The following is a 24173-nucleotide window of genomic DNA, read 5'->3' as shown; positions in this document are numbered from 1 at the left end:
GGTTGCGAAACGGTCTGGAAATGATGAGGAAGCACTTTCTTCAGCTCTAAGTGGGGGCCGGCAACCCCAGAGTTCATGCTGCTTTTCTTAGCATGGTAATCAAAAGTACCCTTCTTCGAACAGCTGATGCTCGCTGTCCAGTACAAGTAACCCAGCCAATGTGCTTCTCGCACAGCAAGTCAACTGGAAGCACAGGACAACGAGACAGAGAGAGAGAGACTGCGCACACAGTCATGAAGTGAGTTGCATACATCAGCCTTTCCTGATGGGTCACACTTGCACCATGATCGCAGTTTCATTATGGAGCATTCCAATTGGCGGAGCCTCTTCCTGAATCCGCGAAGGGGTCCAATATCTGTCGCGGTCCAGTAGGAACTCAGGGTCTGAATCCAAATCGCCCACTCAAACATGATCGTCGGATTAGCGGAGCAAGAAACCTTGCTCGGGATTGCCGATGGAATACGCCAGTAGTTTGCGTAGCTGCTCAGAAGCGAACTCTGGGATGAAAACTGATGTTAAAGACAGGTAGATTCGAAGGCCACCTCCCTGAGCTTGTTTTTCTTCCGTTAGTGCGGGTACCACCTCCGTAACATGGGATGCACTGCAGCAGAGGGCGCCGCGCTATAATTCCTTTTCCCTAATTTCTAGCTCATTTAGCTAGGACGGCCTTCAAGCTGGTTTTCGTGCTTTGCAAGTTTGCAGGGCTTCACAGCAGCACTATGCAGACAGCGAGAGAGAGAGAGAATAGACTTTATTAATAAAAAGTAATTACGCGAATGGTTCACCCAGGTCCGGGAAACCATTGGCGAATGCGGCCCTGCAGGCCTGACCGATCAGCTGGCGCTGAAGGGGGAGCTCTGTGTGAGCCAGCTTCACCTCCCTCTGCTCATGGCTGAGTTCCTATAAAAGGTACGCTTTACGTTGCTCGAGGCAGTTCCAAACCATGTGCAGAATGTCGGAAATCTCTCCGCAGGCAGAGCATGACTTTGTTGGGTATTCCGCGGGCCAAATCTTATTGTGTCGAGCTAGGTTTTGCAGAGTGCGGGCTTGCATCACTGGGTCTCGTCTGCATAACGCTCTTTGCGGTATCATAAACTACCACAAAGAGCGCTATGCAGACAACGCCCAGTGACTCAAGGTAGCAGAGCTTTGAGAGGCGACCACTCCTCTCATGCCTCCAGGTGCCAGCAACACGCACTGCAGCAGGTCGGTCTACGAGTTGCAACACTTATGAATGACGCTTATCTGGTTCTACGCCTACCTACTCGTTAAGCACGACTCTGCGGGATAATGTAATTACTGTTCTCCGCGTACCCCATGCTTCTGCAGTGACTGCATGTGAGCGCTGGTGCACGTATATCTGCTAGCTAATGCGACCTCATGGTTAACTCAGCATTAGCGCGTAACATGCCACGGTAATATTTCTATGTGCGCAGCCGCAACATAACCCTGAAGAGGGCTGAGCTGTCCTTAACAGATTTTTTACCACAACCACAAGCAGAAGTTATCATGCTGCCACAATATACTTCGTTGCCTGAACAGGAGTCTGTGATAGACCAGACCTGGTACGGGGCATACGGACCGTTTGATCACCAAGGATTTAAAAAAAAAGCCCACGTCGAAAAAAAAAAAGAAGACAGTTCGCCGCATCCGGCGTCTTTACAATGTCTCGGCAGCAGAAGCGCGATGAATTTCTTCCAACGCGCCCTACTACGGACATTACAAGTTGAGACACTTCTCGAAGCCACTCCTCCTCGCGGACAGCAGCAGAATAATGACAACAATAATATAAAAAACCCATAAGGCAAAGACAAAAAGCCAGTCCTCGTTGAAACGCGCGCGAGAGAAGACAAAAAAGTCACGCGCCATCCAGTCCCTCTGGCGGGCATACATCCGAGCCTATTGGAAACGGCGTCCGAACACGACACGAGCACAACAAATCAAGTCCTACATCCCGCGCAGTGGTGCCGCACTGTGCGCGAGCAACAAGGCAGCCCACTCGGAAAGACTGATGCTGCGCCCGGGAGAAAAGCCCTCGGCGCGGTCGTTTCGGGACGTACAAAAAAAAATATAGAGAAAGCCCACGACCCAACTTCCCCGTGTTTCCTTCCTCCCGCGCTCACAGGCATGCGCACATACACACACACACCACGCACGCACGCACAGAGGCGCGCAATCTTGGCGTGTGTGTCTGTCCATCCACCTCTTATTATTTTCTCCCCGTATTTGCATCTCTATAAGAAGTTCGCCGCCCGGTGGGGCCTTTAGAACGGCCATGATGCGCTGCTGCTCGCTTTGTACCACGTCCTTTTCATTCCCGCTCGGTATGGCCGTTCGCCAGAGCGGCGGCTCCTGCTGCCCGTCCGGCCAGCAGAAGGACGACGGGTGTTCATTGCACCAGAGCCCACGCCATGACGTATGTGGCGCCAAACTCGGTCCCAAATAGCTGCCGTGATTCCACTGCATGCCCATTCCGCAATACAGTACCAATTCACGGCACTGGAGAGGCCAATTTATTTTCACAGGGGGTAGTCGGGCTAACTATACCTCTGCGAGAGCTGTATAGAGTGTTGAAACGCTAAACGCTCACAGTAAAATTCTTCTCTCAGGTAAACCGTTCGCTTATTCGCGCTGGAATTTGACGCAGAGGTGGCATACGACAGTCTTGTTTTTTCAATACCAAATTTGGATGACGCACTTTTCTGATTTGATAGAGTTAATTAAAAATCCGAGTCGTCTACAGCTCTGGCAACCCCCCTTAACAAGCAGTTTTATGCATAGTGCGCGTTTAACGTTGCAACAGTTCGCATACCAGATGGGATGCCCCATCCACGCAAATGGCGTCGACACTGCCGAACGCGGCAATAAGTTAACAGTGAAATCGAGAATTCTTTCGGCGACTTATGACCCCGACGCCACGATATCCGTAAACCATAACCTTCCAATGCCGCTTAAGCGATCCCAGTTAACACTGCTATAAAGCCTGGATCACACAAGACGCCACATCGTTTCTACGCATACGCCAACACAGAATTCGTCACTCGCGACGCTGAAAAAGGGGCGCCGCTACGAGTGATAAACAATTCCAGACCAATTAGAGTCCATGTACAGCTCGACTGAACACGTTCTCCATCGAACTAGCTCTGACATGACGCTTCATTACAGTAGAGAATGTTAGCGCCGACATGATTGCGCCTCGAAAAAACCACAACTGTTCCTTTCTAGGCTATAATAAGCGATTTCGAGAAAATCTCTTCCAAAAAACATCAGGAAAATAAAAGAGCAATTTATTCCAAAGCAACGAAAAGGCGAATGTGGGAAACAGTGCACTTGAGTTTTCTCACGGCAGTATAAGTTATCGCCGATCGCTCTTCCGAAAGGACTCACTGCGGAAAAGGCAGCCTACGATGAAGTCAAGAAAATTCTGCCGAACATCTCAAGACAGCCCAGAAAAAGAGGGCATCACGCATCAAAAACTACACCGCACCAAAGTACATGGTGCCATTTTGTAAGCCTTAATTTCACTGATCCCAGCGCAAAAGGCCGCTCAAAACGACCCAGTGTTGAGAAAGCCAAGGCAAACTAAAGCTGAGCTGCGGGAAAAGCCCTAACCGAAAATATTACACCGCACAAAAAAAAAAATCGTTAGAAAAAGGGGGGGGGGGGGGTGCCCCTCCTATTAACGGCGCATAAAGCACCCCCCCCCCCCCCCCCCCCATCATTTCTTCCTCGAAAAAACTGGAAAACAAACACACACGCGCGCGCGAAAAGGACGAACTCGAGAATTTATGACGAAAGAAAAACAAAAAAACCGCCGAGGATAACTTTTGAGGAGGACAGCGGCTGGCAGAGAAGCGCGAGCTAATAGCCGCAATTCGTTGCAGAAATTCAGCCGCTTTCGCGCCCAGCGATATATATTAAAGCAGCAGGACAACGAAGGGAGGGAGGAGGCTTCCCTCTCGAGAAGCGCTGCTCTTCGCCGCTCGTGCCTCCCTCTTGCTGCTTCTCGGCCGCCGCAGCAGCAGCTCGGCCGTAATCCCGTTCGCTCGCAGCGCGTGCGCCCTTCTCGCCGAGCGCGCGTGAACGCATTTTCATTCGGGGGCAATTTTAATCAACGCGACGCGCTCGCGCCATTGGCCGCGCGTCTCGTCTCGCCTCGTCTGCCGTCCCTCGCGATCCCCGGGACGAGGGGGAGAGAGCGACAGTCGACGACGACGACGACTACGCCGCACGGACAAGTTGACGGACCCCCCCAAAAAAAAAATAAAAAATAAATAAAAATAAAAAGATGATGTGTGGGAGGCGGGGGGAGGGGTAGTTTGGGAGGAAATGAGACTAAAAAGAAACGAAAGAATAGAAGGAAAGCTGAGAAAATGCGACGACTCATCGGGCGGAAAGAATGAGGGCGACAAACCTGCGAGCTGGAGCAAGCTGGGGTAGAGAAGTGAAAGGCAAAAAAAGAAAAGATGGGAAACAGCGGCCATAGGCCCCGTCGGTAAAATTAGACGAGGCGACAAAAGAAAAGTAATAAAGATGGCGGAGGCCAACCGCTGACAATACACGTAGCTTCATTCAATTATCTTCTGCCTGCCTCGTGCTCGTCGGGGTCGCAGCGCTTTCTGCCGCGCCTTCAAGGCTGGTGCGCATGCGCTGCAGGCATCCGGCTGGTCAAGTACACGTCCACGTTAATACGCCAGCGCTACGAAAAAAATACAATATTGTCCAATAACGGCTACTGCGAAGACGCTGGCTCCGATTGGTACCGGCAGCAAAAGAATACTATGCGCCCTTTACTTCGGCGAATACAAATGACGGAAGTCTGCAGAAGCGTCCGAGCAATTAGTTTTCGGTAAGGTCAATCCAAGCAAAAAAAAAAAGCGGGGGGGGGGGGGGGGGACTGAAAGCAAAAGCAGGGAACCGCAGACGCACTAAACTAATACAAAGACGCTAACTGCTCGTGTTCGCTTAAGTGCCATGGAGGCTCCGCGGTTGAGCCTGCATATTTCAGGCGAAAGCAGGCGCAATTTCCCTTTATGGGAGGACCGCAGCATCCCGCGCGCGTTATGGTTTCCCCCCGGCGCGCCAAACCAGGCGGCCGCTCCGGCTCGCCCGTAATCGCCCCGCAGCGCTGAATCTCACCTCATTTCGCGGCGCGCACCTAGAAGCGACCGCGGCGGCCGCGCGGTCCGTTAGGGCCGAGGCCGCCGCCGCGAGCCCGGGCCGTAGACATAACTCTCCGCGACAGCCCAGCGCCGCCGAGCACCGCCCGAGACGAATTGTGAAGGCGCGGCGGGAGGACCTCCTGCTCCTCTCCTCCTTCTCCGCTCCGAAGGCCTTCAACTTTACCCTTCTCGCTTTCGTTTCCTTGTTTCTTCACGCCACCGCACGCTTCGCTCGCATACCTCCAGCGCCCTTCGAACGGCTCACCGCATGTGCGCGTCGCTTGCAGGCATTAAGTCGGGCCACTCTGGAAAATGAGATTGCGTTTTCCCTCTCTCTCTCTCTCGCTATCCTGAGCGCGCGAGCGCCATACGTCCTTCCTTTCCGCCGAGCCGCAACGCACGCGCGCGAGCGCAGGAAAATGAGACGAAGAGAAACAGAGTGCGGCACCTCATAGAGCCATGCCGGCAAGGGGAGCTGGCAGGCGCAGTTTAGTTTCGCTTTAATGGCTGCCGTGTACGCGCGCAGCTACGCAAGCATGCCGACGAGGCCGGAAACGCGCTGGCCGAAGTTTTCGGGGATCTCTGGGGAGAAAGCGGAGTTTAAGAGAAAGCTGGCGTTAATGAGAAGGGTTCGAGGCAAGCCTAGCAGCTGCAAGGCCAAGCGACGGCACAGCGTAGCTTCCCGGTCGCCAGGGTTTCCAGGAGGCAGCGCGGGCGTACGCGGGGCATTCGACAGGCTTTGACTCTCTGGGATGGCAACTTTTTCTATTAAGAGATGGAATTGAAAGATGCCGAATTCAAGTGCAAGTTTCGTACGTCCTTTTTTCCTAATAGTACATCACTTTTCGATACAGCTGACAGATTTTCCGCCAACGGTGCACGAGTCCATGATCCTGAGAAGCATCTCGAAGACCGATGGCGTGATGTCCGGGCTGTAAGGTGATTGGAGCAGAACAGACGCCCTCACTCTTCTGCGAACGCTTTCAGAGACTAGTGCACCATTTACCGAAATGCATTGCGGCTGGTGAATGGGATAATGTGCAAGAGTGGTGCGCTCCCGGGTAGGAGGGCATTGTATACTCGTATATGAATAAAACATCTTTCAATTTCAGTGTTGGATAAAGGGTTGGAAAGACAGGAGGCAAAACTCATTGAACATCTCTTTCATAAAGCTTATCAGCGGGTTATTGCCCAAACGGAGCATAAAAATAAATGAATGAAACGCAACCAAAGAAGATTAAGCGCGCTGCACACCTTTCGCTGGCTAATGCCAAATCCGTTTAAAACCACGCTCTTGTTGAAGACCGAACTACGCTGAGATTGCTGAGATATTTTAGTACGACAGCACTAATCCGGAGGTTCACAGCCTAGAAAAATGGTCGCCTCCTCGTGCGGCTGAGAGCGCGAGCCTTGCGCCAAGCCTGGCCTAGCGCGAGCGCTCCGTCCCGCGGCACTGGCCACTCATCATCGTCTTCTACGTGGCACAAGTGCGGCGGTTATGACCACGGTACGCCGTGCTTTCGCACTGTATAACAATGCTGTAAACATTGTCATTTTTTTTACGCTGTAAGTAGGAGCGCGCACGTGAGTGTCACAGAGTGTCATATGGCACTGGTTGAACTGGTTGAGAGAGGCAATTGGGGCTAATTGGTTGCGCTGCCAAGTCATCATCATCATTTAGGCAGAGTATCCGAGGTAATAATAATAATAATGCCTTTATTTTTCATCACAAGGATGAGGGAGGCAGAGAGAAAAAGCTAGGGGTGTAGCTTGACGAGCTCTCGCCTCCCCAAAAATAGATAGAAGTTGTACAGGGAAAATATGCAGACAACATAACAGCATACCGGCAAAACTAAAAAAAAGAAAGAAAAAAAAAGAAAAAAAGAAAAACGTGGCAGTAATACTAACGAAATAAAGGAAGCATGAACAGAACCTATTTTCTGACACAACTGTAACACAGGTCTTCAGGAGACGTCATGAGCGCCATCTTGTGGTACAGCGCGCAGCTCGAGCAGTGCAAGCCTGAGTAGGCTTCGATAAGCCGATTAGATATGAAGACTTTCGCTGTGCTACATGCACCACAAAATGGCGGCCACTGTGACGTCGGTGCTTACTTCCTACACCGGTTGCTTCAGCGAAGATTAGCCAGAATTTTCAAAACTACGCTTCATGACATATCGCGATGGCTTCTGCGGCGCTGTAATACCAGTGGTGACGGACATTAGAAAACAGATGAAGTATGCAAGCTGGTTACCCAATTACGGAGCTTAAGAACACGCCCCTTGCACTAGACAGCCACGGGAGGAGAGTAGTGCGACTATACCTGATGTAGTCGTTGCGGCAGAGGATCATGCCGGCCTTTGCGAAGCAGGAGGCGCCGATGTCGGCCAGCGTGGCCTGGCAGCAGGAGCACTTGAGGCAGCCGTTGTGCCAGTAGCGGTCCAGCGCGTGCAGCAGGTACCGGTCGAGGATCTTGGCCCCGCACCCGGCGCAGCAGCGGCCCTGGGCGTCCTCGTAGGCGCTCTGCTGCTGCTGGTAGAGCGGGTGCTGCTGGCCCACGTCTCCCGGGGGGGCTCCGCATGGGGGGCCCCCGCCGCCGCACGGAGGCCCGCCGCCGCCGCCGCCGCACGCCGGGCCCGGCACGCCCTGGCCGCCCGCGGAGCCCGCCACCTGGACGAGGAGGGAGGGACCCCGGCTCAACACACGGTACCCTCACGCTGACCATGCTCGCCACTATACCGCCGGCAATGGTGCGCGGTTTTACTTTACGCTGGCGTCGAACTTGAAGGGGCGCTGAGGACAACTCTGTCCAATTTTTATTCTCAGCAAAAATCTCTTCCGTGGCTATTCGTGGCTCTGCGGCAGCAAAAGTCCCATTCACTGATGAGAAAATTCGATGTGGACAAAGTGGTGTGTGTGTGTGTGTGTGTGTGTGTGGGGGGGGGGGGGGGGGGGGGGGTTACGTAGCTAAACTGAGTTCTACTTCAATAAAACATGGTGCTGGGGTAGTTGGGTAATTCATACTTGGTAGGAAGACAGCGCAAAAAACGACAACGACAGGGGAGGACAAGACACAAAAGAAGAGGCCTTGAGCGTTCTTCTGTGTCTTGTCCTCCCCTGTGGTTGTCGTTTTTTGCGCTGTCTTCCTACCAAGTACCAAACTGAGTTGACGTGCGAAAGCATGTGTTTAGCCTCTTTGGCCCATGGTTTTGCTTTTCTGGCTCGCTGGCAAGTCTGGGTATTAGACTCAGGTTAAGCTCTGATAGAAGTTAAGCTGATCTGATCTGTTCGTTCCGCAGATGGAAGTGGATGAAGACGACGAAGTGCAATGCACAGCGCGAGTGTGTGTTGCAGTTTAACACGACGCGTGATCGTACGCGCCGATAGGATAGTGCCCTCGTGCGGTGGCCAGCAAGGCTGATCTGTTCGCGCCGTCGCGGGTTCGAAACCCAGTCGCGGCAATGTTTATTTTATTTCTGCATGGGCTTTTGTTACGCTAGGTTTTGCAAGGTCACTGTCAAGGTCAAGCTTCACACAAACTCGCTGAGCCGGTCAGACTTCGTGAACTAGTGCTCTCGAACTAATATGTAACACATTTCTTCCCCACCACTCCAGTAGAACTCTGACAAGGTAAGTTGCTGGGCGAGTTGGTTCCGATATTCCATGACTACAGCGCACCGAACAGGACAAGAAGGGGGACACAGGCAGAGACACAACACAGCGCCGACAACAGCAGCGCTGTGTTGTGTCTCTGCCTGTGTACTCCTTCTTGTCCCGTTCGGTGCGCTGTAGTCATGGAATACCAGTAGAACTCGTGACACTAGGACCTAAAAGGACTCCGTGACCGCTGTTTCGAAGTGAATGGTGGTGCAACATAGACTCGAGGATCCGCGAAAGCAGCTGCATTAACTACACCGCAGTACAGTGGCTAGAATTGGCCAATTCTAGCCACTGTAACCGCAGCTCGACATGAGAAAATTGCCGATGGTGGAGATACCTGTACTTCCCCTTTGGATTTGTTAGCTTGTAAAATCTCCGTTCTGGGTGGCAGTATCGTCTTTGTAATTACAACGCGTTGATCAATCGGTACATGCCAACTTCAATTTGTTCTCAGAGTCAGTTTTATGAAGTGGCAGACGGCACTGTTTAAAAGTGAACCATCGTCAAAGTCATTAGTAGCATCCGGATTAGGCCCAATGGCGAATGCCGCTCCCAGAATGTTCAGATACCCCAATCCTTCGCTCAACCGCGGCCGCACTATCCTTGCTGATTCCCCCTCTTCATTACCGCAGACAGTTCTTCGACTGCTCTTCCATTCCCCGGCAATCCACTCTGGTTATCCTGATGCGCCAGCGGCTACCTGCCCTGTGAAAAACCGCCAATGCTCGGACCTCTGGGGTTTAAGTAGGAGCGGGTTTTTAGACATGCATTTCACGTACGAACAAAACAAAAGGGGGCATAATCTGCTCTCAGGCACATCAACTTCAGTTAGATATATCGTTTCGATGCACGCAAAATTCCCTAACACAAAGCGTGCGACGCGTAACCATGCGTACGGTTTAGTTAGCCTGGCCTTAACACTTGTGTTCGCGTTCTTATTAAGTACAGAGCTCCCCACCTTGGGCACGGTAATACTGCATCAAGCAGAATGCTTTCCATGCAGTGTTGCATCAATTAAACAAGGAGACTGCCGAAATCACGGTGAAGGGACAGCTAGGCATGAAGGGCCACCGAAATGTGCTACAGAAAAAAAAATGGGGGGCCTTTTTAACGATTGCTTAACGAAGGAAATATGACAGCATTTAAGTGTTCGGTCTAACAAAGTTGTCTGCTGGGCTCGTTGGTATAGCATCCTAAATTTTGAAACCGCTCGGAAAGACAAAGACAAGAGAAGTGGACAGGGCGAACACTTTGTATGTCCCGTTTGTGTCGTCCACTTCTCTTGTCTGTCTTTCCGAGTGCTTTCAAAATGTAAGTGTTTGGTTTAACCGTCTACGCTGTAATGCCAATGTCGTTCCTGCGATTAAATTGTGTGCCCTTACATCGCTATTTTGTGTAGACAGAAACAGAAAGAACCACTTCAGCGAAACACTGACATGCGACCTCCCTATCTGTGAGCCCCAGCCGATAAACCACCGTTTCCTGCCAAGAACCGCTTGAAACCAAATTTTCCCGCCATTTTCACATCACGCCACCTTTTCCTCACAAAACAGGTTGAAACCAGATATTCCCGCTCTTTTCATATGACGCCACCTTATCGCGGCCAAACCGCAAGTCCACCCACTATAGCAGCTTAACCCATGTCAGGTGGGCCGACTGCCAAATCTTGGGGGTAGGCCAACAGCCAAATTTTAGGGGTGGGCCAAGTAACAAATTTTGAGGGTAGGCCAATTGCCAAATTTTTTAGCAGGACCAACACTAAAGTTCTGGGAGGTGGGCAAAGTACCAAATTTTGGTGGGGGGCTAAGTGGGAAATGCTTTGGGGTCGGGCCAACTGCGAAATTACGCAGGTGGCCAGTAGGCAAAATTTGGGGACTGGCCAACTTTTGGGGTGGACCAAGTCCAATTTGGAAGTGGGCCAACAGCCAAATTTTTGGGATGGGCCAACTGCCAAGTTTCGAAGGTGGGCCAAGTGTTATTTTTTTTTTTTTTTGGGGGGGGGGGGGGGTGCCCACCTGCCAAATTCTTAGCATGGGCCAAGTGCCAAATTAAGTGGCATGTTTTTTGGAGGTCGGTCAACTGCCATCTTTTGGGGGTCCTTCGGAATTTCAAATTTGGCGATTGGTTCCTGTACGTTTACGTGACCTTGATGACGTTTTCTCCGAACAGACCAATCGGGGAATTTTGTTATGGGGAAACCGGATGCTTTCTTCAAGACGAGACCCTAAACTGCCCGAATTCAAACAAGAAATTAACACTGCCAACAGACCGCTTTAAATAAAACAAGTGAGACGGTGCGAGTGCTCTTGAGCGGAAAGGCTGAATCGCGACCGAATGCAATGATCACTGCAAACAACCATGCAGCGATAGTATTGCTTGGCGGTCTGGTGCGTTTGTTGGAGTTCCGTGGCCATATACTGTTTCCCTGCACCGCTATGAAAGAGTTATCGCCGCATGACAATCTGTAAAACACACAAAACTAAGTCGGTTTGCACTAAAGCAAGTTTCATAAATTTTGTCTTCCCTTATTTTTGTCCTAGTTTAGCTTAGAATTTTTTAAGTCGAGCATGTTTATGCCTATTTATGATTAATATTTTGTGATTTCTATTTTATGTTAGTGCAATATTTTTAACTTTATAACAATGCTTTGTACTTACTCCCCCCCCCCCCCCCCCCCCCCCCCCATTTAATACCCTCAAATGAGGGCCTTTGGGGGTATTTTGAATAAATAAATAAATGTGCCCGCATGCATGCTATTGTTCTGTTTCCACCAATGATTTTCAGGCAACAGCCGGGAGCATGCTTTTGACAACCTTCCACCAACATCTCTTATAATACTGCAGGGGTTCCCTATTCCTATCATTCCTACAGCTGTTGGGCTACCGGACTTACGTTCCCATATGGAGCAAGGACCACATCATACAATCACTTCTGGGATTCATTTCACGAGTGTACGGTCGCGTGCTAATGGTGTTGTAACCTGATCCCTTGCCGTTGCAGTCCACTTTGAGTGCACAAAACTACTACGACGAAAACGGAGCCACGTTTCTTGTGGCGCGAACTCCGCGTCGATAAGATGAGTCGTTCAAGTGGCTCGAACAGAAGATACGAGACCATTGGAGTGGGCCGGAAGAGCGCACGTAAGGCGCACGTTCGCGGTCGTAAACAAACAGCGTGACATCTAGCGGTCAATCACATGATGTTGGCAGAATGCAACAGGACAACAGACATCAGGATCGTTAAGTGCTTACGACGTTAAGCCGAGCGCACACAGTTAACTGCCTTTGTGGAATCATCCACCCTGAACCATGCTCTCACTGCCCGATGGCAGTAATGCCAGTGCCCGAACGGGAAGTTTTCAAAACGTCGGAAGCTCAACTCATGTAAGATGCCGGAGAAAGAAATTGCCGAGCAAACACGAAAGCTAAACGACTTAGAGTCAGAGAGGGGTGCGCGGCCTATGGAGCCAATACAGTAGTTCCCGGAAAATAAAAATGAAACTGCGCGGGAAGCTTGTCACATTTAACTGGCCACATGATCGGCCAAAACACCTGAGATAGAGATGATAGCGAAACCATCTAACTGACCGGTAGGTCAACACGATCTATAGTCGCACTCAGTGAAACAGGGAAACTTCGCGTCCTGCGTAGGGAATTAGTGCAGTTTCGGCCATGCAATCGATGCAATGGTGATCAAAGCTGCCTTCGCGCTTCCCGTAAAGAGAGCCAGAAACTACAGTGTCGCACAGCCACGATCTTCTTGGCTATTGGAACGGAAGATTTCTCACTGCACCGCCCCAGGAACTATCAAGTCCAACATTCTCGGACAAAATGTTTTTATATAAAAAAATTGCAAGGTACTGTTATGGAAATATTGAGGGTAATGATAGATTCTTCCGATGTGCAGCAAAATCTTTCTTTAAAAGTTTTTCCATCCATGGCATCGAAGAGCTAAGATGGCCATAGATAACTAATGGGGAACGCTTTTGGTGATAGCAAAAACGTTAATAGCGAAAAAAAAAATGCAAGCCTGTCGACGGGAGACCGGCGGATATATTGATTGCTATAGTGAAATCTCACATACAATGTAAGAAAAAAATTGCGTTCGTAAACTCTCTCCCGTTCAAAAATGTGTTTGTCCAGAATTGATGGGTACGGCTCATAAACGAGAATGGCCCAATAATCAAACAGCAACAGTGTCGTAAAGGCTCCAATTCACCATAGAGAACAAACAAAGACACGGGCCAGCGGGAAGACGACACAGCAGCTATGTCGTCTTCCTACCGGTCCTTGTCTTTCTTTTCGTGCGCTGTGGTTAACTAAAAAGCACATGGAGCCAACTATGGTCGCATACAATTCAAGAACGAAGCGGCTTTTACCCGTCAAAGGTCCTTCTTCCAGACCATGGCGTCGACCGATCCTCATTACCCTGCTAGAGTGACAATGCAGAGAGTGGCAGATGAAAGGATATAGTCCCCTCCCTCCAATGTAGGGGATAGTACTCTCCCTGCACTGTCACGCTAGCAGGTTCATGAGGATCGGCCGACGCCGTTGGCTGGAAGGGGGGTCCTTTTACGGGGAAAAGCCGCTTCGTTCCTGAGCTGCATCCAACTAGAGTTACTGTATATGCTAGTAACTCTACATCCAGCTATAGCCCATCAATGCGTCTTTCGTAAAGGCTTTTCCCTAGCGCACCAAGTTCGGGGCGCGCGGAAGGAGCCCAGAAGTGACCGCACATTACAACCTGATTCAAGATGGCGGCCCACGGCGGCGTCGTTCAGAGATTCTAAATACCACCCAGAGAGAAACCTGGCGCCACCGTCTATGCGCGTTTTTTAAAGAGCATTTCATCCACTTCGGGAATGTCAGGAAGACGAGGTTTCGTGTCTGGCTTGGCTCGTGTTGGGCCGAAAACGTGGATTGTACCATGAAATTGGCCGTAGCACCGCGACGCAATTGTCTGTGCGCAGATTAAGTTATTTCGACACTTCGTTTTTTATATGTTCGATAGACTTAAACTCAAGTGAAGGTTGGGTGTTAGGCTTGTATGGAAACTTTCACAGCACTTATTCGAGGCTTCCCTCGAGAAGAGTCGTGCTTTCACGGCCGATTCCACGCTTTAGGCCCAAGCCACGTAAGAAACCTCGTCTTCCCGGCATTCCTGCGCCTCTTCATGGTGGATGAAGTCCAGTGCCGGCAGTTTTACCTCTAGTTATATTCAGGCGAAAGCCTTTAATGGCTCATACTGTCGTCCGTTAACAAAGTGTGTGACACGCGTTTAACTCGGGAACTAAAAAAGATAGAAAAAACCAATGGTTGCTTCAGATAGAGGAGGAAAAAATAAACGTAGAAGCCAAGTTTGATGACTGTAGATTAATTAGTTAATTAATTATAGGGTGCGTTCCAATTCTCTAGACGTCCGACAAGACGTCTAGTGTGACGTCTAAAAAGCCATCTACATGGCTACATATTGGAACGTGTCTACTTCACGCGCCGCCTTGTGAAATACAAACTGAACTAACATTTGCGGACAGTTGCACTCCTATGTTCTTAAAAATTCTTAATAAAAGAAGTTAAAAACGCGCTGTCAGTAGTTTGCTAGTTTTATTTTATTTATGTATTTATTTGCTTCAATAACGGTGCGTTCATCGCTACCGCTTCAGTAGACGATCTCACCTGCATAGCAGACGATCTCACCCGCACGATTTCCTCTCGCGCGATTCGCACATATAATCGTAGGTCCACAAAGACTGTTTTATTTGCCGCCAGTTCTTATAAAAATCAACTTAACGGAATGACTCAGATGGTGCGTCTCCGGGCTCCAGTGCCCGCGAAAAGCACGGCTCGCTCAGCTCTGACTGCACCAGCTGCTCCGCCATCTTTAGACAGGAAGTTAGCCTGCATCGATGTGGACTTCGGCGAAGCAGTATTCTTGGACGGCTTCGTGAAAAATGGAACGCGTCTCAAAATGGCGGCTGTCTGGCAAGACGTCTAAGTAGACGTCTAATTGGGAGTATTGGAACGCACCCATAGGCAAAAATGTAGAAATTGCGTCGAAATAGCGCGGACGTCGACATATCCACGGGAAGGGTGTGACGCCACATCCACCGGAAGTCGTCACGGCATAGTGTCCTCGGCTTTCGCCTCTCAACACTTTAGTTGCCAAACTGTCCTCGCAATTTTTTTAGGAAACTCCGTGGCGTTTCCATGCCACCATATTATTGTTGTGTGTACGCACCCCTTGCGGCGGCGGCGGCGGAGGAGGGGGTCCCGCGGGGCCTCCGGCGGCGGCGGCCGCCTTGAGCGCCTCGACCACGGCGCCGCCGCCCGGGGTGTCCCAGCGGCCGGCCGCCCCGGGGCCGCTAGGCTGGCCGCCCCACATGACGCTGCTGCTGCCGCTGCCGCTGCTGCTGCTGCTGCTGCCGCTGCTGCAGCCGGCCTGCTCCGGCCATGCCACCACCGGGTCCCGCCTGCGCACCACCACCACCACCACGACGTCACTCACAGACAGTCCCAGCACCCGCGCAGTTACAACAAGCGCGGCCAAAAGAGGTCGCCCATGCTTCTGAGGCGCACGTGTGCAGTATATTACCTTGCAGCTGGTACTGAGAAGGCCGGGTCACATGACGAAACAAAAAACGAAAAGAACAGATTGACGGCCTACAAAGGCTCATTGCAACAACAGACATAAAAAGAGCGGGATGACAAAAAAAGCAAAAGAAACAGACATGCACACTGCGCTAACTAACAACTGCATATGGGAGGAAAGATGGGGCACATACTGTGCGCTGACTAACTGCATACCATTTGGCAGTCAGAGCAGTGTACGAGTTCCTTTCTTCTTTTTTTTTTTCTCATCCCATTTTTTCGAGGTCTCTTTCCTTGTGAACAAAACACCAGTCAATCTACACAGGTACCCGGATGATGCTTACCCTTAGTAACAAAGTGAACAAGGGGCAAGCCTTTCGAAATATGAAAATATAGAATGATTTTTTTAACGTTTACGGATTGTTATTTTAGAAACTGTTAGAGATGCGTCGCTGCAGTCTCTCCAAGTAGATTTTACAGCAAGGAATATATTATGTACGTTTTAGAGCTCTATCATTAGACGATTAAGTAAATTAACTAATAATATTTGTTTTTATTTCAGCGGGAAAGATTATATTTCGAAATTGAAGGCCGCCAACACTGAAGGTGAGCCCAGTTTGTTAATTTTCTTTATCGGCGCGGAGGTCTCACATGCCTAACGTCAAAATTACGCATTTCCAGGTTCGCTGAGTCGGCTTACCCGCGGTGCTAAGCAATAAATAATGTCCCTGCGCGTGGTATCCTCGCTGAAATCACGTTAACTGCTTCTACATCGTAAATTCCACAGACGGCGCCTGCATTTGCTGCATTATAAATGCGAGCGATATCATTTTATCAATGTGCAACGCAGGAAAGCCAACTCAACGAGCTTCCAAATGCGTAATTTCGACGCTCGATATTTCGAACCACACTGCCGATAAAGAAAATTTAAAAACTGTGCTGACCTTCGATGTTGACAGCCTTCAATTTTGCAGTATCATATCGCCCCCTAAAATAAAAATTATCAAGTTTATTAGTAAATTTCTATTAATTATCGTTTAATTACTGACCCCTACATAAATAACGTCCTCCTTGTAGTACAATACACCTGCACAGACGTAGCTCTCAGGTGTGTCACCCGAGGCCTTCGGTTAAAAAGCTGCTTTCAGCTGAGGCGCATCTTGCAGAGCATGACACGATGACGTCATCAGGTGCAGCCCCGAGAAGCCCTCAGTTTCCTTGTTAGTCGCACGGACAGCGCAATAAACACGAAACGTCCCAACATCCTGGGACTACGCCCGACCGGTTGGGGATACGGTTACGCCCTCTCCGGCAGCCGTCATCATGAAACGCTTGCACGGAGTGTCATCCGGCAGATGACCGCGATCCGAGACTGCATCTTTAAATGTCAACTATAATCTTTAAATATCAATACAGTAAAAGTGCATCAGATGGGGAAACACACTGCTTGTTAATGAGAACGTTATGCAAGTGATGCGGAAAGAGCAGCATATCGAGTTGGCAAAATTACGTCAGCAAATCGTTGGGTGTTCTCGCGAGCGGAGCTGCAAGCAAGCCTTCGGTATAGAACGGGAGTTGCTTGAAAAGCTGCCATCGTCGGCACGCGTTGCAAAGCTTGCATGACTCGAGAAAGCGGTGACGTTATCTCCTCAGGCTGCAGCTAAACTGTACACTATAAAAGCACAGACTTCTTTCTGTCATCAGCTACATAAGCAGTTCCTTCAGATCAAACGCGGATGAGAGCTCTGGTGGTAACTTTTACGTTGTCCCTTAAGGTTTCATTATACATGTCCGATGTGTGGGTGTGCTTGTTAACGTAGCAAAAGCAGGCGCTTATCACAATGCACCTAATTATCTGTAACTTTCTATACAAAATTAAGCCATCCAAGCATTGAATAAAATGTAAATTAAATTTGAACGAACTTTTCCTGAATCCACTGAGTCATATATATGCGAGGCTTTCCTAGGGCTGGTTGGTAACGAACCATACATAGTGATGGAATTTAACCTAAAGTCCACAGGGAAGGGTACCAAGAACTATAAGAGAACACATAGGAAGTACCACTAAACGCAAGAAATGTTTATGACCATGAACCAACCTTTGGAAAATAATTCAGCGGAAACGAAAACGAGTAAGTTGATGACAAAAAAAAAAAGACTAAAATTTTGCAGATAAGCATAGAACCATCCCTAAACCAGAATGGTGTCTAAGCTCCACTGGTTGATTTTTTTTTTAGTAATAAATGTCACAGACCTGATACACAGCATTTCGGTGCTGTCTTCCCAGATGGTTAAGTGACTTGGCAAGTAGTACATCTCTGTCGGGCACAAGTCTTGCCGCAAAACGTATGTAGTGTTCGATGCCTGGTGGTTTAATACCAGTAAGATTGTGTCACATGAATAATTCTATGCAACCCGTATGCAATAAATAATAATCTAGACATTCCGTGCAATGAGGTGTCAATGAAAGATAATTTAGGCAATGCTGACTTTTTACTTCATAAACAGCATTCGAGACAAAATTTCTTGGAATCTTCCATACATCACCACCAATAAGGATTATGACAACATGAAGTATGGCCGTATATGCGAATGTCACTCAGATTATTTGCATTGCTAACCTTATGGCATTAAGTACTCTGTCATGACTTTTGCCTGTGTGTTGCAAGATGTCAGCCTACACAGAACACAGAACGTTGCCACAACAGCGCCATTTGTGGCTTGGCAACAATCCTGATGAAGCCAGCATTTCATCATGAGAAATTCACATAAGCGTTTAGGCTTTTCAAGCTTACGTCTTTGAAATTATGAATGTGTCAATCACAGCTGCCACCACTGATCTGTGACATACAGCTGTGCTCTGAATTTTCCACTAACATCAATTTTTCAACTTGAGATGCATTGCCAGCTATGCAAATGCAGGTTGAACTTCATTTAGAAGGCCGTCTAGTTACAAGATGGCATTCATCGGAACATTGCATGGCCCTTAGCCTGTTTCTGCTGTCAGTCTATTTCTGATGTTTCGTTGTTGAAGTTTTCACTGGTCAATTTCAATGTAGAAGTTCTTCCTTGTCTACTACTTATTATAATTATTAAATGGGTACTATATGCGGACTTCCCTCATTGCTAGACTATGCCATTCAGCTGATCTTTCCCTAAATATGTAAGACTATGGTGCCAACTTCCCATACGTTTCATTTCCTAGGGTTTCATCAAGGATTCCCGAGGAGAGAACGTGACCCTGAAGAAAAAAGCTCATGTCAAAGTTTACAGAGAAAGTGAGACGAGGTCATCATGACGGGAACGTTTTACAAACACCATTCATTATTGCATGGCTTGCTTAAACTTGCACTTTACATAGCTCGTTTTCACAAGTATGATGCGGAGTACAGTGCAAGCTGACAGGCACATTGGAATACATAGAATGTGCACGATCTGTTCGGTGGCCCACAACAAAACCGCTCAAAAGGGATGCTGCACTGGCACAAGTAGTACATATTCTGTGTAGGTGCAATAATACCTCAATTGCGAGTCAGTTCAAATTCCATGTGGAACAATAGATCTTGAGTAAACACAAAACAGATTTGGCTGGCACTCCATGAAATGTTCTGAGTGCAGTGAAAGATGATTTAAATTGCCATCAACAAGTAATTTCAACTGTAACTCAGGGATCAGTTTACCATAGCAACTAAAAAGAACATTCAACATGATGTGTTAAACTGAACTGGAATGCATTCTGTGGACCAGCTTTAACTACTAGTTAAAAAAGTAACTGCAAATCATCGCGAATGACGGCTTCTACGAACTTTTCACGCCAGCAAACAAAACAAGCATGCCACTTCTTGTCCAGGTTCCTGTGCCTCCCGTAATGCTCTCAAGACGGTCTACCCATACGCAAGTTGTTCCATACAATGAGGAAGACGAAACAGGCCAAACTGCTCACTTTTTGGGTTCGGCGTTATGGTCTGACAGGTGACTGCTTACTCAGAGCACCGACTAGCACATAACAATGGCTTAAAGCTGGTGTGGTGTCGTTATCCGCGTGTATTCGTGAACTGCATGGTCGAGTTGCTTTGCGCTGCTCTGTTCAGCTGCGGCAGCACATGCGATATCACCAGCCTTCCCGACACGCATCTCTCGCTGGGACCCGATACGACGTCAAACGTGCCAGAGCGCATTCGCCTCTTTCACAGCGCCCTTGTGCCAGCTTCTCGCGGACGCTGGCAGCACAGGCTATGCCAGCGGATTCACGTCACAGCGCTTCAACGCACGCATCTGAACCGAGTCGTCAATGCGTCTCAGAACCGAAAGATGCGACTCAGAAACGAAAGTAGCCGCGTTGGCCGAGAGAAAGCGCGCGCGCCCGGGACGGGACCGTGGCTTGCTACACCGAGCCAATTGCCACGCGCGGCGCCTTTGAAGCGCGCCGAACTAAACCCCCCGACTATCGTCGACGCGCCTCGCCGGGGCCTGGCGCTCCCGCGCGTTCCTGGCGGGACCTCGTGCATGTGCGCGACACATGCGCGATGCGCACGTGCGCTTGACGACCGCCTAAAAATACGTCCTACTGCCGGCGCGCCCCCGCACGCTCCGCGCGCAAACCCTGGCTCCTCTCTCGAGTCTCGGGCTGTCAGGGCATCAGTCCTCTCGACGGGCGCGCAGCTAAGAGTCGGGAACGAGCGACTTCAATCGTAAGGATTCCGAATCGCTTAAAAAAAGTGCTCATTCCCTAGCGAATGCCAATGAAACAAAATACAGTCGAGTGTTGGAGTGATCTCTAGTAACCGCACGTCGTGGCGTTGTATATGCAGCATAGCACGACGCAAGCCGCGGCTTACGATTGACTCGGCAACAAGAGTCGGTGGATAAGTTTTTGAAAGGGAAATACGTTATGCAAGCCAGAAGGTTACCGTGAAAGTCGTCATGATCCCTTCGGCAAACCATAGCAACTTTGATAAAAATCCAACTCCCAATTCGTTACGTAACGAACGTTCTGCTAGTTCTATTTTAAAATATCCTAAAGTTATAAAACGTCGCAATATTCTGAGACTTATCAGCGGTCCCACATACTTGAGTGGTTCCAGTTCCGAACTGAAAACTTCTGACCTCCACTAACAGAACGCTCGAAGCGCGGAGACCTCCCACGTCGTTAAAGGTGCAACGCAATAGAGAATGTTTGATTACTGACGAAGCCTGAAGTGATAAAGAAAGCATCGCGTTGACAAACCTGTCCAGCTCCTCAGTCAAACGAGAGCGAGCTTGCGCAGGAAAAGCGGTTTACGCGAGTGGTAAGGCGCTCGTCTACCGAGCCGGAGTACCCGGGTTCGAACTCGACCGCGGCGGCCGCGTCTCGATGGAGGCGAAATGCAAGAGGCGCCCGTGTGCTGTGCGATTTCAGTGCACGTTAAAGGTCCCCAGGTGGCCGAAATTATTCCGGAGACCTCCACTACGGCACCTTTAGAATACAAACCGTTTATAATACAAACAAGTTTAGAATACAAGCCATACTAAATTCACCTGGAACCAAAAAAACGCCGCTAGCTGTTGCTCATTTCCATAAAAGGCTGGGAAAAGGTGCGAGAATGACGGCTATTTCTGTTCCCCGTTGTGCCCTGAGCATGCGTCGTTTGAATATGAACAAAATAATAAAGATGAAAATTGGTTTTCAGAAAAGTAACAGCGCAGTAGCTGTCCCAATTCTCTGTGGACACCTCAAACGCGCCGCGGGGGAAGGGATGGCGGAAGGAGCTAAAGAAGAAAGGGAGAAAGAGTTGCTTTAGTGGAGGGCTCCGCAATAATTACGACGAGTACTGACATGGCAGAGCACACGGGCGCCCTTTGAGTTTCGATATACGTATATAGTTCGGAAAAGAAATAAAGAAAGAGAGAGAGAAAAAACAACAGAATGCCCGCAGGCTCGAGCGAGAGATTACAAGGGACGGAGTTAAAGAAACGAATAAGCAGAACTGCAGTCACTAGAAATGAGAAATTAAGAAGACAAACATGGAGACCATGGCATATCCACCAAAGTCGGCACCTGCCAAAGCAACACAGAAATAGAAAGGATAAAAGAACTGACAACTGAGCGGTGAGAGGAAATGTCCAGCTCAGACCCGGAAGTTCAGCAGGAGCTGACCGAAAGGGCTAGAGCGGCTGCAAGATCTGATGGACTCCCGGAATAGGAGAACCAACGAGAAATTTTAGTCCCAGTTAAAATGTTTTCAACACCATCATCGACACGCTCACGCGATGCGCAGCATAAGAGCCAGAACACGCACAGCCGCGGCCAAAAGTTTATGGAACGGAACTAAAAAAACCTAAATTCGCCGACGTCTTCGCACGGAGCCTGGAAGAAATTAATGCAACGCTAATTTGACCGTGCGAGTTTCCGTGTACACCCTCCCACTTTTTTAACCTGAACGCGCGAGCGTCGACTGCCCAGTGCAGCGGTGCAGAGGCGAAGCAGAGCGGAAATAGGGAGAGGGAACGAGCATGCGCGCTGATCATGCCGCTGTAACTAGCGTCGTCTGCTTGGCTGTTCTGCTTCGTGCGAAGCAACCCCTGCGAAGCAAGTTTTGTGGCAGAGTTCTGCGATTTTGTTTCGTGTTCTGTCTGCTGTGGGTTTGTGGCTCCGGGCTGGTGGAAACGCGTAGCGTTCCAAGCACGACTCCAGGCCCTGGTCGCATTTGCCGGTAGCGCCTCGAGAGCATTTGCTTTAGCGAAACTAACGCGGCTGTAGCGAGGATACCCTTCAGTCAGTTTTTCGTATGTAACGATTGCAACTGGTTTCTTGGGCATGCTAGGCTGTCCCCAAACGTATGCTCTTTTCAGAATCACCCGAGCTGTAGGCAGCGGTTAAAAACAATTGCTCTCAGCTTCTTGGGGCGCCGATGCTTAACAGCCGATGAAGGGGAGGGGTTGCTTCGCACTAATCAGAACAGCCTAGCAGACGACCTTTAGTCCAGCAGCACGAGTTTGTGGGCGTGCCGTTGCCCTCGCTCACTTTCTCCTCTCGTTCTTCTTCCGGCGCCGCAGCGCCGGGCAGTCGACGCTCGCGCGTTCAGGTTAAAAAAGTGGGAGGGTGTACACCGATAAAGTACACGCAACGCGCTCTGGGTGCAAAAAGAAAATGAATTTTTGACAAAAAACGCATTCCATACTATTACGGGTGCAGTTATATATCGACCTACTTAACACTTCATTTGTGTCCGAAAGTTGGTTACTGCTACTACTATACACCTCCTGAGTCTCAAGTCAGCGACGCAACTTCACGACAGAAAGCAATGCCATCTACGCCGCCAAATGCATTGTAAAAAAAAAGGGGGGGGGGGGGGGGGGGCAAACACTAGTATTCGGCAAAGACGAGCGAGCGATGAGCTTACGCACTGGAAAGCCAAAATGGCTGCCCATGAGATGACGCGGAAGGCGTGCTAGCCTTGTGTCATGCTGGGCTACGCTCCCTGAAACTGCATTAACTTATTCGTGCGAGTGTGCCGCCTTCAGCAGAGTTCTTCAATGCGTAACAATTGCGATATTCGCAACTTCGCAACCAATATTCGCACCCACCGCCAACAGGCCGCGGTGGTTCGATGTGAAGCTTTCAACAACTATCGAAAGTGCCCGACATCGTTCATATTCAGGGGAACCGCAGAGAAGACGACCGCGGACAGCGGTCGCCTCATGGCGATTCCGCGCAACAAAAGATTAAAAAGTTCCAAACCATCCATCTTATACCTTTGAACGTCACGTTTGAATAGGGGCAAACGAACGCGTCACATAGGAGACAGGTATAGCCTAGATGGTATAATCAGCACCGATATGAAGAGGGGGACGACTGGAACGCAACCGGACACCTCCGGTCGTCCGGTTTTATCCCTCGTCATTTGTTCAACCCAACAGACGAGCGCGGTGCGGGCAGGAGCGAGAGGCAACTGAAGAAACGTGGGCTGCACTGCGCGCTGCGGCGCCCGGAAACACCGGAAAGGCTCAGCGCTCACCACTGGAAGCTCGGTGCGTCAGACCCGTACACAGATGGAACGCGCTGACACGACGCCATCGCGGCAGCGCCACGCTGGGGCGTCAAATACGCGCGAGGAAAAGCTGCGCGCGTCCACTTATCCCGCGCTCGCAACACAGCTGCGTCAACGATGACAAAAGCCGCGCTGAAATAGCGCCACGGTTGACGCAGCGCCCCGCTGAGAGGCTTGTCGGCAACTTCCCCTCGACTTAATCATTCGCCATCTCATAGCAACCCCGCGCTATCTGCACCGCCGCGGAAGGCACACGGGCGGCGGGAGTCAGCTGAGAGGGATGCTTTGAATTCACCCAGAGCAATTCGTACCGGAAAGCGACTCGTACTCCGGACCGCATTCTTTACCGATTTTTTTTTTCATTATTCCTTCTTTTTTTTCCTTCTTCTGGCACTGGTCAGCCAGGCGCTTGATACCAGGTCCGCCGACTGGCACCGCTTGTTACCTTCTGACCTTCGTTCTGTCGTCACGAGCGGCCGCGACCAATGATAAAAGGACGCACGAGTGAATCAGCTAGTGAATCTTTATACAAGCCACGGTTCCAAGATAACGTAACATTCCGTTCCAGTACCATTGTTTCCGCCACTCATTTCGCTCAGTTAAACCCACGCCGGGATAGGGCCGCTCGGTGAGGCGTATGAATATGGACGCAAAACCAGAATCGAAGGAAACGAGCCAATGTATTATACCGGCTCAGGTCAGCGCCCGTACGCCTGGCAGTAATAGTTGCCCGC

The 24173-nt window shown here is 49.8% G+C and overlaps 1 protein-coding gene across 3 annotated transcripts in view; it reads right to left on the bottom strand.

Moving 5' to 3' along the window:
• LOC149353663 (LIM domain only protein 3) overlaps positions 1–24173 on the bottom strand; it is a 170277-nt gene that overhangs the window by 22868 nt on the left and 123236 nt on the right. The window contains exons 1-3 of one of the 3 annotated variants that reach the window (XM_089582705.1): positions 23407–23428; positions 15060–15291; positions 7486–7832 (exon numbers count right to left, since the gene is read on the bottom strand). In XM_089582705.1, coding sequence (XP_089438831.1) covers positions 7486–7832; positions 15060–15203 — 491 coding nt within the window. In that variant the 5' untranslated portion in view covers positions 15204–15291; positions 23407–23428. Of the gene's footprint in view, positions 1–7485; positions 7833–15059; positions 15295–23406; positions 23429–24173 lie in introns of those variants that run through there. The other 2 variants (XM_089582707.1, XM_089582706.1) reach the window with 2 other exon arrangements.

The sequence above is a fragment of the Amblyomma mixtum genome, chromosome 3 (genome assembly GCF_055824585.1).
Source record: "Amblyomma mixtum isolate Tamu chromosome 3, ASM5582458v1, whole genome shotgun sequence".
Lineage (NCBI taxonomy): Eukaryota > Metazoa > Arthropoda > Arachnida > Ixodida > Ixodidae > Amblyomma > Amblyomma mixtum.
Note: the sequence above shows the minus strand (reverse complement) of the source record. Positions and strands in the feature narration are given on the sequence as shown.